The sequence below is a fragment of the Mytilus trossulus genome, chromosome 9 (genome assembly GCF_036588685.1).
Source record: "Mytilus trossulus isolate FHL-02 chromosome 9, PNRI_Mtr1.1.1.hap1, whole genome shotgun sequence".
Classification (NCBI taxonomy): Eukaryota; Metazoa; Mollusca; class Bivalvia; order Mytilida; family Mytilidae; genus Mytilus; species Mytilus trossulus.
Window position 1 is genome coordinate 33,989,756 of NC_086381.1, and position 21,607 is coordinate 34,011,362.

The 21,607-nt window shown below is 31.0% G+C and overlaps 1 protein-coding gene across 1 annotated transcript; it reads right to left on the reverse strand.

Annotated features, from left to right (window-relative positions):
* Positions 1-859: 859 nt before the first annotated feature.
* On the reverse strand, positions 860-21,215 carry LOC134685621 (one cut domain family member 2-like). The gene is made up of 3 exons (XM_063545543.1): positions 19,865-21,215; positions 10,344-10,406; positions 860-5,653 (listed from the first exon to the last, which is right to left on the reverse strand). Exons 1-3 carry the CDS (start codon positions 21,024-21,026, stop codon positions 5,376-5,378), a joined length of 1,503 nt encoding a protein of 500 aa, XP_063401613.1. The 5' UTR covers positions 21,027-21,215; the 3' UTR covers positions 860-5,375.
* Positions 21,216-21,607: the final 392 nt, after the last annotated feature.

Sequence of the window (21,607 nt, forward strand, 5' to 3'; positions counted from 1 at the left end):
GATATATTTTGGTTTGTGGTGTCATAGTCATATTGTATAGAAACTGTTTTGTTTGTTAAAACCTTATGTTAACCTTTAGATATCTTGGTTTGTGGTGTCATTCAGTTGTTGTCTCATTGACATATGTATACAAACTTGTCTTTTGTTAACCTTTAGATATCTTTTGGTTTGTGGTGTCATTTGGTAATTGTCTCATTGACATATTGTTTAGATACATGTACTAGTCTTTCAATGAAACCTGATGTTGTCCGTTAGATATCTTTTGGTTTGTGGTGATATTCGGTAATTGTCTCATTGACATATTGTTTAGATACATGTACTAGTCTTTCAATGAAACCTGATGTTGTCCGTTAGATATCTTTTGGTTTGTGGTGTCATTGGGTTGTTATCTCATTTACACATTTTATAGAAACTTGTCTTTTGTAGAAACCTTATGTTGACCTTTAGATATCTTGGTTTGTGGTATCATTGGGTTGTTGTTTCATTGTCATATTGTATAGAAACTTGTCTTATGTTGAAACCTTATGTTGACTTTCAGATGTCTTTTGGTTTGTCGTGTCATTTGGTTGTTGGGTGTCTCATTGACATAAACACCATATCTCAGGATATTTTTATAGAAGGAAATACTACTAGTAGTTTTACACTAGTCATTTTGGGGACCTTTATAGCTTGTTGTTCGTTGAGCTTATAGCTTGCTTTACATTGACCTATACTATTTAACTTTTATACATTGCAACTTGGATGGAGAGTTGTCTCATTGGCACTTAATACCACATCTCCTCATTTACATATACAAAGGTCAGTCAGAGGGAGAACAGCTTACCATAACACGTTCTTCATTTAAATAAAAATGATAAAATTTATAGCTTGGTGACTATTTATTGTTCATAATCAGTACAAGTTATGTTTCCAACATTTGCATAAGTGTGAAACATAGGATTCACACATTCTAAAAATAGACACATAAAAACAGACTACCTAATGTTTGTAGTTCTTTTGTTCCCACAGATTAACACATCGAAATGACGTGTTCTAAACCATAAATGCAAGATTACAAAAACATTGAAATACAAAGCTCGGACGTGAGCAATTGATATGAAAAGGAAATTTTTATACTAAATTAAACAACAGAAAAGTTCCTTGTTTGTTCATTATCTTTTAATATGTTTTTCTGAGTCTCAACACTATTGATAAAAATGTTTTCCAATGAGGTTGAAAATCTATGTATGAAGATGTCACTGTTAAAAATAAATAATCATAAAATGAATGCATAAAAATGGTGATGAATGAAAACACATAACTTGTACAATTTTAACACTATATGCACCACAACACACAAGTATGTATATTGCACAATAAATAAGTTGATCATAATGAGAAACCATGTGACTTGTCACATGATTCATATACTATGTGACTGGTTAGTCACATGATTTGGGACTGTTTGAATTATGTGACTAGGTTTTTTTAATTCCTTATGGCAATTTTATGAAGGAAAATACATCATTTAATGGTCCCTGAAGTTTGTCTCACTTTCACATAAACAGTTATGGTGTTAAATTTGTCCTATTTTAAGATACTTTGTTTCGTCACCCTTATTTGGGTCCATCTCTGTTTAAGTGAAAGTGTCGACTGATCGGAATGTCCCATAATACTATATACAGTCATGATATGCCCTACTTTATATGGTTAAAGCCAAATCCTAAAGCCAGCGATGAATTTGCTATTATGAATACCTAGAATAACAAGTTTGACTCTACAGGAAACATTTTTATCTTATTTTATTTCAGGAGCAGATTGGGTTTGTTAGAAAATTTTATATATCTAACAATTCTCAATGACCAAGATTTCCTGTTTTAGTAATTTCGTTATAATTTTGTTTGCAAAAGCAAATTCGGCAAAAAAAAAAATTATGGTTCATGGTGATTTGTTTGTTGATGAAACATTAAATATCCCACAAAAGGAGAACAGCTGTTATACTTCCCATCACATGACCTTGTTACCATGGAAATTAACTTGCAAATAATCCTTTGACAAACTGTTACAGTACCTAAGTTCTAAAAGAAATTTTATAAGTTATTTGTTCAGTAGCAACATGTTTCCATTCATAAATTATTTAACAATAACTCTGACAAGTAAGTGATTCTAGTGTTAATGGAATTCTATGTAACAGACAAACTATTTCACCTTCGAAGAAAACTTCTTTTTGTATTGTTATTCAAGGTTCGAAGCATGTGTAGTAACAATTTTGTTCACAAAAGATAACTACATGTTGCCACATAATTCTTAAATACAGGATTTCAAAACAATCAGAATAAAATGTTTAATATTTAAATACTTTTTATCGTAATGCAAAAGCTGCAGAGAATTTACAACCATGTCAAATTAAAGAAAGGACTCCTAGTTAAAATGTAATAAGTATCCAGAAAGTCACTTGTTTTTTCCTCATTTTTTATAATTCCCCAAAATGTGATTCATTTTATAGAGAAAGGAAAAATTATATCAGGACAATAGCTAATAAGATGTTAATCTGGACCATATATCATGTATAGTAATAAAATAAAATAGCACTTTCCAAAGTAGTACAACAGCTTGTCATCTTTATGTATTAAACTTTGGCAAATAGTATACAACACACAACTAAGTATTTTAATTCCTTCTGTTTAATATTAGTCATAAAATTAGTTATTGAGATTCAAATTGAAAATTGTTCAGATCTTTAAAAATATTTTTCTTACTGGAGAAGTTATCTTTAATGCATAAAAATTGATCGTTTTACAACACCACGTCCAAAAAAACATCTATTTATAAAAATATCTAAAACAGAAATAACCATGCAATATTTATATCTGTTTCTGTGAGGTACTTTAAGGGGACATATTTCCTGATCACTGTCATAAAGGCAATATATATACAGGTCGAATTGACCACTATGATGTAATGGCCGATATTTACATATGACAAAGAGATTACTGTACACCGCTAAAAGTTTCAATACATTTTTATTGCATGCCCCATGCAACAGAGGACATTTTGTTCCAACATATACAATGTATACACAAAAATTTACAGTCATGTTTTATAAACACAACATTCAATAAATTAATAAATAAACACAAAATCTTACACCAACGTTAACAAATAAAGACAACCAACAACCAGAAAAGCCGCTGTGTTCAAGAGAAAAGAAATAGCTTAGTACATTTATCAGTGACTAATAGATTAAATAAAGCATTAATTTTCCCCATTACTGACTAATGAAATTATGATACAACTATGTTCTTAGAAAGTAGTATGACTAAATCATGTTAAAATAGGATCAAAAAAATATATACTGGAAAAGACATAAAACAACTCCCCCCTAAATTTTGTAATCCTACTAAAGTCAAAAACATTAAATTTTGATGAATTGAAAAAGATTGGTGTCAATTCCTTTTCTCAACAATGCAGACTGATATAAACTCTTATTACACAGAATCAATCTTCTACTTGTTGGTTATCCATAACATAGAAAAAGATTCATTAAAGAAAAAGTTGGCAGTCATATATATAAAAGGGCAAAATCTATAAAAAAAAAAAGATAACAAAACATTGAAAAGTGTATAATTAATGGATTTCTTAAAAAGCCAAGTAAATGGTAAAAGGGATTTGTATAAAATGAGCAATATGGAAAACTTATAAAACTCATTACCATAGTTTTGCAATGTAAGTTGCAGGGAATTTGTAGAGCTTTGGAAATTTCATTTCATGGGATGGATTTCTTCAAGAAGTAGTTAGAAACTTCAAGGAATTTGAGATTAAATATAAAAGTTACAACGGTACAACCATTCAAAAAGATTAAATGATCTAGTACATTTCTAAATGCAGATCAAACCGACTAACCAGCTATAATTCATTATAAAACAACAAATACATTGTAAAGTGATTAAAAGGTATTTGTTTTACAAGATATTCAAGATCTGGTAATATTTTTTGCTGCCACTAAAAACTAAAAGCATAAGCTAGGATACTTGCCATTTGTTCAAAATGAGATTTAGATCTAACTACCGAAACCTTATTGAAGCATCAAAATGACATGGATACTCTTGACAGAATCTGAGTCAGTGGAATGTTTCATTGGATCAATAATGACAATCACCCAAATCATCAATGAATGTCCTCATTAAACAAATAAATTAATCAACAAATGTAATAAATAATAATTAACAAAATAATCACCTAAAATCCATTACAAAAAAAAAATCAATAAATATTGCACAATTGAATACAGTGATTGTATGATCATAACACACACACAACACAGAATTTCTGTGGTGATTTTTGTTACCTTAGAGACAAGCTACGACTAGATAATTACAACCAATTGTAAGATTTTTTAATGAACACAATGAAAACTCTATCTAGCTACCTGATATGTCATGGCAAACAAAATGACAATGAAAATGCAAGATTTTGTCCGAAAAAAGTCATAAATTGTCTTGAGATTGTTAAAGTGAAATAAAAAAAGAGTCATTATTTACAGATAAAAAACACAAAGTGAGATTCCCTAGTTGACTTTAGTTCAGTCATTGCTAATTCATAATTTGTTCATAGTCTTTTTGTATAATTTTTTCATGATTAACAAGGTAAAAATAGATCTTCATTCAATTTTCAAAGACAATTTGCCAAATAAATTGTCACATGATACGGACATAAGAAACAACTTGCGGAACTTTGTAAGTTCCAACATGGAATGTTTATGCAGATGATTTCTGGCCTCTTAAACAAAGAAAAGAAACAAAATGGAATGTACAATACTGTGGAGAAGGAATGACACATTAAAAAATCTTTGCACCATTTGATCTAATGGTTAATCTAACAAGTTATGAGACAATAAATGTGTAATACATTTAAAACACCACCAAACTACTAGCAAAAAAATCGTATGTCAGCCATGAGCCTAACTAAAGACAAACTTGATATTTAAAGTGCTGCACTGGCACTCCATAAGTGTCAATACAGACTGTATAAATAACATTAGAATAAATGTTAAAATGCGTCACTGAAAAAAGTCTTGATCTTCAGCTTGCTAGACTAGTGTCGGTACATCAGATCTCTGTTCCAGTGTGGCGCTATCAGCGTTTTCTGTCATCGAGACAATGCACTATGGTTTAATTATGCTTCACTAGTACAATTTTCTTGTCATGCTTTTAAAAATTAGCATTTACAAGATAATATTTGCACATAAAAAATGGACGAACATCACTTCTGTTTTTGTCTAAATCTACATTGCTTCATAGAAATCATACACACATATATATCAATCTTCTCACAACATCTATCTAGTCATGTACTCAGTAAAAATATTGCTAGGGTAAAATCATATGAACAACAACTCAGCTTTTGATCACCCCTTCACGATTGTCATTTCCATTGTCATCACGCCATTTGTCTATCGATCTTCGACGTGCATTCATGAAAAAATTTGCCACTGTTGTGACCTCAAGTCCGAGTTGTTGGGCAATTGTAGCTTGCATCTCTTTTGAAGGTCGTTTTGTTTCTTTAAAAATTGCATGTAATGTTCTCCGTTGAATGTCTGTGAACACTAAACGAGGTTTTTTCGGAGCTCCTCTGCTGTCTTGTGGAGACATTTCTTGTTCTTTTCTCTTACAGGCTGAAATATATAAAAGGTTCAATTAATATATTGGTAATCACAATTTAAACCTATTTTAGATCTCTGAAGCATTCTGAGTAATATCCCATAAAAATTGTGACAGATTAACTTAGTCCTAAACAATGAAAACATTTCCTGCAATAGAACAGTTGAAGCCACTGAATTTTTTCTGGTGAAATATGTTCAAACCAACATGTAACGTCATTCTGGTTATATGTCTGGTGACCTTTAAAATTAATTTAAGCAAAGTTAAAAAATTTTTTTATAGATAAGGGTTTATTAGCGAAACAACAATTTTACCGCAAACTTAAAAAAAATTAATGGATTCCTGCCATTTCCTTGCATAATTTCATGTTATTGTTGGACTAAAACTGTTCTAAATCAAACTGATAAGCACCGTCTACAATGTAGAATTCTGTGTTGTACATTTATTTCCAATAGATATATACAAATGGCTTAAACATAATTAAATCTATTGATAAAAATACCAAACATTCATTTGTATTTCCCTGAACAAAGAATTGACAATATAATTCTACTAAGGTTTACAGAAAGAAACATTTCTTCATGTAGGACATTGTCAGGAATTTTAATAACAAAGCAGACTATACCTTAGCTTTAGGTTCTGTTGCTATGGTATTTAACAAAGAAAACTAATATGGCAAGCCATGCCCATGGAGATTTAACATGGAAAGCGAAGTAGACGGAATGGCTTTCCCCCAGAGAAATGGAAATTCTCAACTTTCCCTAACCAGCTGTAGTTAATATAATGAATCGTTGAAGCGTTACATTACAGTGAGCTTGCTATCATCTGGTGCTATTTACACTGGAAGACTATATATGGATGATTGAATTAAAGTAATAATCTCCCCTGTCCAACCTTTAATGTATTTAAACTGTATTTTTTTAGTTTCCAAGAGCATGCTGTTATAATTTTACATAAGGATAAGTATCTGGCAAGAAAATGATGTCTTCTTTTATAGATTTAGCAATTCGTATAATTTTTAGAGATCGTTTTTTTCTCTCCAGAAAGTTATTAAATACCATTGTACAATCAGGGTAAAAAAGGTTTGTACTTTTAAAAATAATGATTAGAGCCCTTATAGGTGGAGTAAACTTCAAGGAGACAATAAGCAACTAAATGACATAAGTTTATCGATCTACATGTATATAGATTTTGATTTTGGAAAATAAAGAGAATAAAAACAAAGTTTTGAGAGATTTTAAAATTTAAACAAAAGATGTTATGATTCCTTGGTGCTCTTTCTCTCTCTTTCTTTGCTAACTAGTATATTAGGCTCAAATGAAGGCAAAAATTCACTCCAATTAAAAAAAAAATATATATATCGTTTATAAATATTTTCTTTTAAAAGGAATTTATGTATAGGTTCATATATAGTTTGTGATACTTTATTCTCATTGTTGTAAGACCAAAATCACCAAGAAAAATAAACAGAGTATTTCCTTTAAAAGGCAGAAATATAACGCTTGGTGTTGAGAGAGAACTAAAACTTGACATCCTAGCTATCAGTTCTAATCATATCTGAGTACTTAAGCCTTGCTGTCCTTCTCAACTATAATTTATCTCCTAACAATCTGTCAATATTTAATTCCCAGATATAATATATTACCACCGTTTCTATATTATGATTGCCTTTTTAATGTTTTTGTTGTACTGCAGCTCCCACTAACTTATGTATTGTCTTTTTTCCATAACACTTTCAGTTTTGTCTAACTGCTTAGGACATTGAGAAAACCAAAAGTTAAGATTTCCTAATACTGTTTTAATACATTGAATTTTTTTTCTTAACTTTTTTTTTTAGAGAAAATGGAGTGAATGAAAAATATAACCAGGGGAATGTGTAAGCTTGTTTTAACTCTTGAATTCATCTTTCCAAAAAAGGTATATACCAAAAGCGTGCAGACTTTGTGAAAAAAAATTGAGATGCCAATTCAATTCAGAAAAGTCAACAACATAATTAAGACTTGATCAAAATGGAGGGAAAAAAACCTGACACGATTCTCCTAAGTTCTGAACACGATATTTCGTTCTGTGTTTGGTTCAGTGTGAGATTACAAGTGTTTCATTAAGCGGAAAGTAAATATTCATTAGTGCTTGGTTTCATGGGAGTACACCACAGAATACTCAGAAACTGGTAGAATGTGTGAATACTGCAGCTGATTTCTTTTCTCAGGCTCCCATGCAAATATTTTATAACAAAACCAGCATTTACTCCAAAATAATCTGTGTTTATTTTAATATCAGAGTTTTAACGATTTATCGTTTTCTACCATAATACACAATAACCTTCAACTATTAAGAATGATTGCAATCAATAAATCATTATCTCTTAATAGCCTATGACACATGTTTTCTTATATTTACAAACAGCTCCACAAATATTACTATTCCGTCTTTTTGTCTTAGTTTCCAAATTTATGAATAATGGAGGAAAAAAAACCTGAGTAGAAAATAAAAGATCCAATATGACGTCACAAGAGACATTTTAATCAACGATAATCACAGGATACCCTCCTACTATAGAACTTCATATATATCGTAGGAAATCCATTTTAAAAACAATTTAGAAAATTATAAACATAAAAAAAATCTGATCGAAATACTGCTTGAACTATCCAAACTTTGTGTTTGTGGAAATTTATTTTTTATAATACATTTGAACAGATTTACGGTAACTTGCAGTATTTATCATACAAGAAAAAACAAAAACTTACATAAATTTAAATGACTAGAAAAAAAAACTATAAATTAAAATTTTCAAAAGACTAAGAAAAAAAATATCATCACAAAAAGACCGCAGATATCTTTAAAGACATAAAACAACTTGCTGATACTAGGTTGTAATATGTCAACTAATGTAACATGCACCAGACAGAAAATAAGATATACACCCTTTTATTACTGCTCAGTGTTTTACTTTGGAGTGCTTTAAATGACAAAACACAGTATGACACAGATAAGCCGTAGAACAAAGTATTTCTAATAACGAAAAACATACCAAAATAGCCAAATATACAATACAACCTTCATATCAATATAAGATGCTTCAATCATGTAATAGTGGTAACCTCTGCAGTCTGAAGTGTGCATGACGGCACGAACCTACTTCTTATGAAAAACAGGGTCGCAAAAGGTCACAAGCAAACAAACCTCTAAAGTTTTATTATTAGTGCAAAATTTGTCACAGGTTTCTATAAAGAATTTTTCCTGGTTGATAAACATTCATTTCACTTTACCTTTTGTGTGGACAATTTTAAATATTCTGTTGAACAAGTCTCACATTTGTCTTTTTGTGTCAGAAAATGTAAACATAAGGATTGAATAGGAGAATGACGCTTAGATAAGAACATGGAAGATATCTTCACATTAAATTCAATTTGTAATTTGATGTTTACTGATTTTTTATAAAGACCTATTGGGGTGTATTTATCAACAAAAGTCAGAAGTTCTTCCCATGGTATTTTGGTACCTAGTCTTAATGAAAATCTGCCCTCTTTACACATTTAACAAAAGACGGACTTCCAATCATTATATATTCAGTATAAATGTTTCTACAAATGATGTACCCCATAAAGTATCGGAATAAATTGCATTTGAATATGAAAATCTGCCCTCTTTACACATTTAACAAAAGACGGACTTCCAATCATTATATATTCAGTATAAATGTTTCTACAAATGATGTACCCCATAAAGTATCGGAATAAATTGCATTTGAATAATTTATACAATGACTTCCTTTATGTCAAGTAGTAGCTGACCATATTGTAATGGACACCCTTAGGCAAGAATTATGTCATTCTTATCACAACCACATTAAATCCCATATTTAATGAAGTTTTATTCCACTATGAGAAAAGGGTTTCAACTTATAAAGACTGTTTAAACCGATTATGTTTCCCCTGTAATGACTGGAGTAGCATACAACATTCATAACAAAGAATTAATTTTGAACAACAGCTTTCATCAAATGAACATGCAAAATTAATTTCTGTGCTATAAATTTTTAAAATGTAATTTTTTTATGACAAAGGATTTAAACTATTTCTGATGGTCTAGATTAATGCTGTTCAATAGAGTGAGAAGCCAAAATAGGACAAACATAAAAAATGAAGCTACCTATTAAATCAAAATCTACCATGAGTAAAAAAAAAATAATCAGAAAAACATTTCATAAAATCAACACAAAATTTGAAATATAAAATGTAAGAATGTATTATTTAGCATGCATCTGGTGTGGTTTGACAATGACACACATGGTTCATGGGATATAATATGATTTTCCTTATAAATTCATATATACAAGTCAAAATAATTTGTCAACATTGGTAACAAAAGCATGCATGGTGTGTGTGTGTATATTTGACAAGGAAACACGACAGATGTTTCCCCAATGCTAACCTGGCTATTGTTAATAAGCTTTATCTAAACCATTGTGGTGAATGACAGTGGACTAGAAATGTTTTTAACACTACATCAAAATGAGTTTTCTTTTGCTCAACATTTCAGCAATGTTTTTTTTTTTCAATTGAATTTTTTACCAGTCATTTTTTTCAATCCAAAAATGAAGACAATATAACTGGTACCCAATTTCAATTTGTTCTTTTCTTTGTAGTGCTCATTGTAAGTTGGAACAACATATATTTTGACAACAATCTGTATGCCTACCTATTAAAGATGTGCCAAAACTTCCTTCTTCCTTTTTTATCGACACTTCACCGAACGTTTTGCCTACAGAGAGAGAAAAGTGGAGATTTATAAATGATTTGTACACGAGAATTATTTCTTTGTTACATGTTCATATATCTTAGTAAAAACAGGGTAAGATCTGAAATAAAACTTCTGTACTTTCGTATGGTCACAGATGCATGCTACATGAATGAGAAAAAATAAAACAAGATTAAAAGATGACAAGTTTGATAGAAAGTCTGCCTCAGGCTCAGGCAAAGCATTTAGAAATGATTCTTTATATCTTATAATTGTTAGGACAAAACCATTTTCTCTCTTGAAAAGCCATTACATATCTGACAAAGACCTCACAGTTGACTTTTTCAAACAGCCCAACACACTAGGATGGACATTTTATTTTTACTGCTGAGGCCTTCTTTCAATCAAACTTGTTTGTACCTGAAAAGCTGTTCTACAATAAATTATGATGAAGTTGAAGAAAAAAATAAATCACTACTTCTCTGAAAAAAATTAATATATATATGTCATAATTATAATATACTGATCTACTTATAGATGTAGTAAGAATTCAATCTGTCTGAATAATGCCAGGGTTGTGATCTATTCAATTTTACTTTCAATAAGTTGAAATGTTAAAAGCAATATTTTGTTTCCAATTAGAAAATACAGTAAAAATGTTCAATTTCTATACATTTATTTTGAACTGTGACAAGTATAGTGAATGGTTTATAATTGAAACTGTAGTTTCAACCCAATGAGGCATATAACGTAAAAGGTTTTATTTGAAACTGCATGCACCAGAAATTCTTGTGAAGTTGTGTTTTCAAACATTACCAAGTTAGGGTTAATAACAATTACTATCCTCTTTCTTTGTTCTCAAGTCTATTCACTCGTAAAACACTCTTTCATTTTTAATGTTGTCAATTTTTAGTTGATTGCATACTGAAATTAAATCATTCTGCACTCGAGAAACTAAACCTACGACCAACATGTTTTGAAACTTCATACTTAGGCATAATGTATAAACAGCTTTATTCAGGATGGAATGAATAATTGATAATTTTAGGTAAAATATTTTTTATCAGCGGAGTTGTGGTAGAACTCTGTATTATTAGTCATGATGAAGTTTATCATGTGTGTGTCTTATTCAGACTCTGTACCTGAGCACAGGTGTGGGATGTGATATAGCTAACAACGTTTCTACAGGTTAAAACTAAAGCAGCTTTCTTGCCATGGTTACCAGGAATCTAAATGACGGATCCAAATAAATGGAAAAATTATATTCATACAAAATGATACTTGTGTTGGTGACTTATCAACCGTGTCTATCTCAGTCAGCTTATTTCCTTCCTCAGAACAACTTTCATTTTAATTCTTGGTCGGTGCTTTTTCGAAAAAATCGATATAATGACCACCGTTAATCACATTTTTTTCACAGAGAGAAAGTAAGGCAATATTCTCTATCAGGAGATCTCCTACTTTTTATTATGTGTACACACAATGCATGAATCACGGAAAATCTCTACACAAACATGGCTACGTTGAATAAAACATATTAGCGTTACAGTAAAAAGTTTTTATTGAAATGAGAATTTGTCATTTTATAAGCAAGCTGTTATACTATTAAGTAAAAAGATAATGTGTTCATATTTATTCAAAGGAAATACAATGAATTGAAAAGAATTTGAGTATTTTGAATTGTCATAAATAGCGAATGTTTGATTTCATGCCCCCTTGATCCCAATGAATGATGGTACTTTAAAGAAGTTTAAAATAGTAAAGAAAATCACATAGCTTGAAGAATAATAACATTATTTCCTAGTCCGGACAACAGTGAAAAGTTTATTAGACCATGTCTCCTATATACTTGACCCATCTTTTTTTTTTAGGCCAGTGAAAAAATAAAACTCTGTGAAAGCTCTAGGAAATGAACCAGAAAATAAGACATCCTAAATTTCAAGTGCGAGGTTTGGCATGCCTTAAAACCAGGTTCAACCCACCACTTTTATTCCCCTTTAAAAGTGTCCTGTACCAAGTCAGGAAGATGGCCATTGTTATAATATTGTTCGTTTCTGTGAGTGTGTTGCATTTTAACGTTGAGTCGTTTCTGTTTTCTCTTATTTTTGAGATAAGACGTGGCACGGTACTTGTCTATCCCATATTCATGTATTTGGTTTTGATGTTATATTTGTTATTCTCGTGGTGTATTGTCTGTTGCTTGGTCCGTTTCTGTGTGCTGTTGCGTTTCGGTGTTGTGTCGTTGTTCTCCTCTTATATTTAATGCGTTTCCCTCGGTTTTGGTTTGTTGCCCCGATTTTGTTTTTTGTCCATGGATTTATGAGTTTTGAACAGCGGTATACTACTGTTGCCTTTATTTATCAGTCAAGATAAAAGATGGTCAAATTGAAAGGAAAAACTTAAATGAGTTCAAAACTGAAGTGAAAAAAACCCCAACAAAATTCCATAAGGGACAAAATGTAATAGTTTCAATCTCTCTAATCAAACAGAACACAAAAAACAAAAAAATCCAACAGCAACAAGAAATATGGACAAATTGGTTTGTAATGAGGACTGACTTCTTTTGTTTTCACCATCACAAAATTAAATCTGATCATTTGTGGAAGAATCCACTCAACATTTGACTGGTTTCAAGTATCTTGTTTTCAAACCAATTCCAGCCTTAATTATACAAGACTTGCCATCATGTACATACAACTACAAAGAGAATTTAGAAATCCAATATTTACAGAAAATTGCAAATGGGTATGTTGGTGATTAAATGAAATCTATCTAAACGAAGCTATTTGTGTTTTAACTGTATCATATACTGGGTACAGCGAAATTCCATTTCAGAGGCAAAAGCATCATTATTATCCATAGAAAACTGAAGAGCGAGTTTTGTCCCAGTGTTGGTAATCATTTTGTTTAGAAAATGGCTGAACTGTGTTGTATTTAACCAGAGGTCAAATTTTCCAGACTTAACAAGGCTGACTAAAGCAACATCCAATTACAGTATACGGAGTAAGTGAATGAGACATAGCCTCATGAAATGACTCAAGCTGGCACTCATTTAAGAGGACAGGAACTTCATTCCCTTCCAATAGGAATACATTGTCCGTTACCCTCATATAAATAATTTATAAAGATTTGAATTCTCTGATCATTATACAATGCATATATAAGCATTTTCCACTGAACCACACATTGAACAATTGAAACATTTTTTTCCTTCAACAATAAATTCTTGATTGAACAGGATTAAAAGAACAGGATCTACATAAATTCAGTTCTCTATTATTTATCAGTACAAGAATAACTATAAAGGGACTTAATTTTACAAGTCTGCCTAAAAATAGTAGTTTCAGAACATGCAGATTGAACTTTGAAAAAAATGACAATATCATTGTATATTAGCCTGGTATCAGAGTTTCTATGAAGGGGGTATACCTGAGCAAGCCATTTATTTAGATTACTATGATGAGACTTTGTACAAGATAAGCTGGTTGTCAATCATTACTACCCAGTCGTAATAATTTGGTTGTGAAGTCTCACGACCACCCCCATCGAGGGGTAGATCTTTTGGCTGAAAACTTCTAGGCCAAACACCTAATCAGCAGAGTTTACTAAACAATCACATTGAGAATAGGGGGACTTGTCAGAACAGAGATAACTTTGATCTGACATGATCAAGATAGGACGCACACCTCTCTCACTTTCCCTTCTTTGGAATGTTTTAAGAGAGGAATGTATGTTTCTGGATTACAGTTCTCTCATTTAACATCTGTCAAAAAACTTGTCAAGTTTTGTCCATGAAGGACTGATAAGATGGACATCTGCTATGAGAACTGATGGGGGATATATACATATATAGGAAACAAGTCCTGAAAAGAATTTCTGCCAAATGAGTGACAATTTATGAATTACATAGAAATGAAACATGGATTGAAGAATTCTGAGGATAAAATTTTTAAAGTTTAAAATCTTATCTACTGTCCACTTATATGCTTAGTTCGCTCTGCATGACACTTACAATGATTTAGCTAAATTTACCGTTCTAAAAATCTCAAATTAAGAGGAACATTTTGTTCTCATGAACATTCTTTTACCTATACTTGGTGAAATTTTCCGAGATGAAAATTCTGAGGCAGGAATTCATCAACACAAAAATTTTAATAATGATATGATTCAATATTTCTACTCTGTATTCTTATGTAAATACATTTATCCAAAATAATGATGGCAGAATGATTTTAATTCTTTGTTTTTCTCACCGTATGCATCATTTATAAATTTGTGAATTTTCTTGTTGCTTGATTATTTGAATATTAAATTTTAGATTTCCTTGTGAAAGTGACCTTTTTCCCCTCATTTTTCATCAGCAAAACCCATAAAAGCATTGAGTGAGATATAAAACTGTTTCCCACAGATTAAATCTATTTTTTAAAATCAAATTTAAAAGATAATACATGTATTCAACAAATACTGTTTATCTTGAAACTCTTCCTTGCACCGAGTACAATGTTTGTTGTGCACTTTTAACAAAAAGCTCTTCCTTTCGGCAACTATTAAACAGCTGTCTATGGAAGGGAACACACTGGACAATGGACCTTTCAAAATTGCATTGCACCTGCTTAAATTAAACTATTAAAACACATCCATACATTTTAACAGTTTGACCATTATAAACCTAAAGCTGGCTCATCCATCAACTTTTCTCCTACATAAAGTAACATTTTCCAACATTTTAAAATGGATTTCTAATTGGGAGCTGGTTGAAACATACATATTTTTTTTTTATTTCAGAGGAATAAAATGTGAATTACTTGATAAGCAAATTTTGATTACAGTTATCATACTTTACAAACAAATTGGATCTTTGATTTTTTTTCAATGCCTCCTTTAGAAGATTTCATTATGCATACGGACTAGAATACTAGTATAGCTTTGTAAAACAATCCATCAAATCTTGGAGACTGTTTCTTTTTCAATCACATCACAGCCAAACAGTGATGTATTATAGAATCTTTACAGAGACCTTAGGGTTATTCAATGAGTGCAGAGCAACCAAATCTAATTTCAGAAAATAAGAATGTGTCTCTCTAGGACCAATCTACACATGCACAGGTTAAAACAGAATCTTTTCCATCAAGCAGTTCTATCTATTTAAATTTCTTAGTGATATTTTGGAGATTAAATGTTGAATCCTCAATACGTTTTCAAAATAAGCAAGTTATATTAAGACTATGAAAATTCTTTATTTGTTTAAGATTAAAAACTTCTTTAACATGCCATTCTACGGACTTGTAGGAATTTCTCTTACTTTACTAATTGACCTGTAAGTTTCACCTTCAAACTTCTATTTCTATGTCTGCATGCAAACACCGGTTAGTAGCAATTTATGTCTTAAAGTCCATAGAATATACATGTACATGTGTTACATCAGAAAAGACAGCAACTATTATGCATCTATATAAATTATAATTTATATACAGAATGAATGTATAGAAAATTTCATATACTTGTTTATTTTTAAAGCAATCTAAATGTCAAAATATAGAAACAGATATAAGTATATTAAATTATAGTTTAAGAAGAGGTACATTTTTCAGACAGATCTACTTGTACATGTATTTGCTGTAATAAAATATAATATAAAGCAGAATTGTAAGACGCATGGCTATGCATATAACTGTTGTGCTGTAAAATAAAAAAAAATAATTATCTAATTAAATAGCCGCTTGTGTACTTCCAACAAACTAATAAACATGCATAATTACCGTGCAACTTTGCAATCATGCAAAATAAAATAATAAAAAATAGTTTTCATTATTTTCAACCATAATGCCAAGAAACAAAATATTCATAAAACTTGATCACTTTTTTTTAATTGAGTCTTTCACTTTTCAATCACACAACAGTTTTCAGTCAAAGAAGGTACAAAAGTATACAATTTAAATGTTTAGTATTAGTAGTGAGCAAGGCACAGGCGGGATACTGTCGTTGATTAGTATATAAAGGTCACTACTTCCCATTCCTAGAATGTATAATATAATACCTTAACCAATCAACGACTGTCGATGGAATCCATATCGTAGATCAGTACATAGCTAACTAAACTGAAAAGACAGAAAGCTATACAAAATTAGGAAAATAAGAGAGAAAGAAAAAGAAATCCTAGAAATTGTGGCAAATCCATAGAAAGTATGAAATATAATTATCATTAAACTTCTGTGTATGTATTTCTCTTGATAAGAAATGGATGTGAATAATTTATGTCCCAGATAGAAGTAACAACTATTGTGTAAATGACCAGGCGTCCAGGCCAGATGCTGTTTGGAAAAGACATATTTAACAGATGGACAAACACCTAAAAAAATACAAGATCACAGTGTCATAAAAGTATATGTGTTTTAACTACAAATGTACTTATTGAATCTTGAAATAAATTTCATATTCTTGTGACTAATTTGCAAATTCAATAACAATGTATCTCAAAGTTTTAAAAGCACATACATGTTGGACTAGTCTCAATATTAAAGTAGTAACAAGACCATAAAGGAAACACTGAAATAGCTGTATAGTAAACTGGAACATCTAGTTAGCTTTTTATTTCACCAGTTCAAGAACATGTATATGTTTCAGAAAATGTATTCGGATCATGTTTTATTGCAATTGTTTATTATTTGGATTTTGAATTTAAAATTCTTTATTTACTGGCTTTTATTGCAATTAACTAATTGAGAAATTAAAGTAATATAAGACATACATTTTTGTTCCTTAGATTAGACCTTTTTTATTAGACTTGGACAAAAGTTAGACATATGACGTCACAAAAGTAAAACAAAAGCTGTTAATGTTATAAGCTACACACCTGTTACACTTTTATTTCATACAAGTCTCATGTTACTAAATCATGTATACATGTACATGTGTATATTAATAATGTATCTTTTTTTCTCAAATAAAAACATGTAAATGTGTAGAAAGTAATTATTTTAATAAAATGTGTATGAATACTTGGACATTGAAGAATATTTAGTACAGTTATACACATGTACTTATTATAATACTTAGTAAATGAACATGTACACGTTGTGTACCTTTTGTAATCTGTACAAACATGTTCAAAGTAACATGAAATGTAAAAATATTTTACCAGTGATGACAAGTAATTTTTGTGATTAAGTATTTAAAATTCTAGCATGAATATAATTCACCTCCCATTGATAAAGTTTGTGTACACCTAAATACTGGTGTGGACCTTTCATGGACTTTTAAATTAAAATTCCTAATAACTGTTTTTATTACCCTTTACAAAATTTTCTCACATTACACATTGTAACAGTATTCTATACTCTGTCTTTTAAGTAACAGGTATGCCTTAGTATGGACTGGATTTTTTTTTATCAGAAATATGACTAAATTGACAAAGTATGAAGAATTATATATAACTTGGTGTTTATCAAAAAGGAATGTAAATATGAAGAGTGACAAAATTCAGATAAGCAGGATGATGGTACATGATATTTGAGAGAAAATTTACGACCAAGTTGGAAACAATGTTGGTATTAGATTGGATTGTCAAATCCATGTCAGATTACCATACCTTCAATACTGAGTGACAAACGAATCTGGACAAACAATACCAACTGGTTAGCACCATATGGCATCGTCAAAATAACGCAAAGGATTAAGTTTAAACTGTGGACTCATTCTCTGTTAGATGAAGCAGGAATTACATTATTAAATTCTGCAAGGATTCATATCTTCTTTAGATTATAATAACTTTGATTTATTAGGTTATCTACAAACATGCCATTTTTACCATTGTTTACAAACCTTTTAGAAAGATAACAACTGCACTTTTTAGATTTCTAAAAGTTTTTGATAAACTCGTTTTTTTTTGGTGAAATTTGAAAAAATAACTATTTAGATTGCTAATGTAGAAATATACCTTATTTGCAAATAAAATAGAGATCCTGTTTTTAATTGATAATTCAAAGGTTTTCCAGTAAGTTTACTGTTAACCTAGTAAATTGTTTCATGTATACATGTTCATGTTACTTTTGTATACGAGATCCAATTTCACAGAGAACAGACAAGACCTTTTCTGCAAAACATAGAAAAATCTATGCTTTTTACCAAAAGGCTTTTAAAGAGGCTGGTCAATCTTGGGAATGTGATCGATTTAGAAAATAAAGTATTTGTATGACAACAATGATAATGTTCTTGTAAGAGTTTACAAATACTTAAATTTACTGCAAGTTCTAAAGCTTAAGTTAAGTAAATGGAGAAAGTTAAAATGTTCTGTTTTCAATTTCCAGTACATGAATGAACAACCTTCAAGACTTGCTTCCTGTTGATAAAGAAAGTGCAAAATACATACATGTACATGTTTCACATGCTTGACAATAGTTTGACAATTCATGCAATGTATTAGCTAGGTTATAAATTGTACCTTCTTATCTAAAAACTGTTGTGCTTTGTATGATTTCAAACATTTAAATAGGACAAATATTTAGATTATATGTACATGTACATATACATTTTTCTTTTATCAAAATGAAAGAGCAATAGAAATACACATGAAATCTGAGTTAGGGAACTACTAGAACTCTGTTTTCAATAAAAAGCTGACAATTAAAATTACATATAATTAGAACTTTTTAAAAACATTATTTATTTCATATGATCAGTTTCCTTTTTTTTAATTTCAAGTTTTTTTTTTGTTCAGTGAATTTTTCCAGGTAAATATTTCTTTGATGTTTGACAAAAAGGTGCCACAAGGCTACACCAAAAACAGATGTTAAGTACATTCTGGTCTATTGTTCTCCGACAGGTGACCACCTCTCAAGCGTAATTAACTAAATACAGAGGTATTAACACATATATTTCAATACAAACACATTAGTTTGGGAACAATAGAATATAATATTGCATGTGAGTGCCACTGCTACCAGTGTGAGTGAATGACAAAGAAATTTGCTGTCGAGTTATGAATAATACAACTCTACTAATGAGCATTTGACATATCAATTCAATTAAATTTGCCAAGTGTGCCAGAAAGCTAAGCTTCTTGTTTTAATTTAAATTAAGTAGACAAAGAAAATGGCAAAATCAACATGAATAGTACTTTTTTTAAAAATTCCCAATGATTTTCCAAAAAAAATGTACTGACTATTTTTAATAGCATTTATGGGACGTCAATAGTCAATATTTGTAGCAATAAAGAAGTCGATTGTTTATCAGGGCCTCATATCTAAAATAGTTTTATCAATGAAAGCTACACTTTCAAATATTCAATACTTTAGTCAATATACTATAATGTTACTATTAAACTACACGTGGCTGCAAAAAGAAAACAACTAAGACAGTGAAATTAAACACAACACTGAAATTAAATATATGTAATAAAGGGCAAATGCAAAAAATAGCAAATTCACCACTGAAAGCCATCTATGATGAAATTTCCGTTGGAGGGGATAAAAACCAAATGTTACCTGCCAATCTTAGAGCCGACATGCGCTGAAATTCTGGTTCCTGCAACCATTTCCACATTCTTCGGAATGTCTCTCTTCCTGATTTCAGTTTGCTCCAAGGCTTGGGATTTCGTAGAAGATCACTTAATGTCCCTTGACTTCGACATAAAACTCTTTGTGCAAATACAGCTTGTGGAATACTATATCTCTTCAATTCGCTGCTTATTCTTTGTGCTAATTCTTTAGTATTTATTTCTTCAAGTTCTTGTTGTTTATTGCTTTGCGTGTCCATTGGACCCAGAGATCTTTCACGTTGCGGACTACCACTATGACTGTGTGGGGATGCATCAGGTGTCACTGTTGAATTGACATGCAATCCATTCACTGAGGACATCATTGGATTCGGGGAATGTAATCGTGCCGGTTGGGCACCAAGATTGCGATAATCATATGAAGCTAATGTGTTCGGTGATAAAACTGGTGATCTATGTTCCGATTTCGGGGATGGAAGTCCATTTTGACTAACACTAACATTAACACTGTAACTGTACGGAGACATTGCCTGATTATATCCATTTGTTGTCATCATGTTCATTGTAGTATTCCCCATACTAGCCATACTGGCAGGACTTAAATTCATACTCATCATTTTCGGGTCATAACGGTAAGTGTTCATAGTGTTAATATCCATAACGGTTCCAAGTCCATTGTTCATCAAAGTAAATCCATTTCCACATGTAGTCTGAATTTGGTTAAATTTGTCCGACACTGTAGAAATTGGAGGCAGAGGCTGCAACGGAGTCAGAGTCGCATAACTGTTTGGACTGTATGATGGACTCATCCTACCATTAAGAGTCTGATAAGTCATTTCTCCCATTTGGGATCTGTACTCAGTACTATCAATCATGCTTGCTACTGTTACGGCTATAGCATTAGTGCTTCGGTTTATTTCATCAATGCTTGGTTCAAGTTGTTCAGCTTCCGGACTTGACACTGCATCTACACTGTTCACTTGTTGGTAGTCGGTATCCGAATGAGTAGTAACTGCTAGTTGACTTGTACTATCGGCACCGATGTCAGCACTACCTTCGGGTTCAATCTTCAATCCAGTACTGACTGGGGTAGCGACTGTCGAATCATTAATTTGTTGATCCGGGATATCACCCATGTTTTCCATCGTCATTCCAAAGATCAACAAACGATCGAACACCAAACAATGATAAACTGTCAGTTAAAGTAACCTTTGGTAGCGGTTTGCTGGTTGGTTAGTCGATATTTGGGGGCTATTACGTACGCTTGGGAACAAGAAAGCTGTTCCTTAGTTCAACCTCCATGTTTAGACAGCTGTGACCTGCGCATTGGAGATTTGCGCAAGTTCATTATTCTAAGCATGCGTATTCCGATTCCGCGAAGACTAAATTGTGTAAAACTTTCATAGCATAATGAAGCGTGCCAATTCCTCTTGGGAATAAATCTATTCCCACATCAATTTCTTTCGATTAACAATATTTAGATTAAAGTTAAATAATACAAGAATGTTTTCTTATAAAACTGGATAGTTTTTTCCCTCGGTGAGTAGGCAAAAATATAAATTTTGACATGTTGAGGGAAAATAACTTTTTTCACAAATATTTTCAAATATATATAAAAATTGTTAGATATCAAATTATACTTTTATTTCACGACGACATAAAAGTGAGAAAAAGAACTGTCAAGAAAACATAATAATTTCATATAAATGCCAGTCAACACAATCATTGTCAA

Coding starts and splice junctions, on each gene's coding strand:
- LOC134685621 (XM_063545543.1), bottom strand. CDS start 21,026: ATGACGATGGAAAACATGGGTGATATCCCGGATCAACAAATTAATGAT. Junction 10,407..19,864: donor GTCGGCTCTAAGATTGGCAG/GTAACATTTGGT, acceptor CTCTCTCTGTAG/GCAAAACGTTCGGTGAAGTG. Junction 5,654..10,343: donor TTTTGGCACATCTTTAATAG/GTAGGCATACAG, acceptor TATATATTTCAG/CCTGTAAGAGAAAAGAACAA.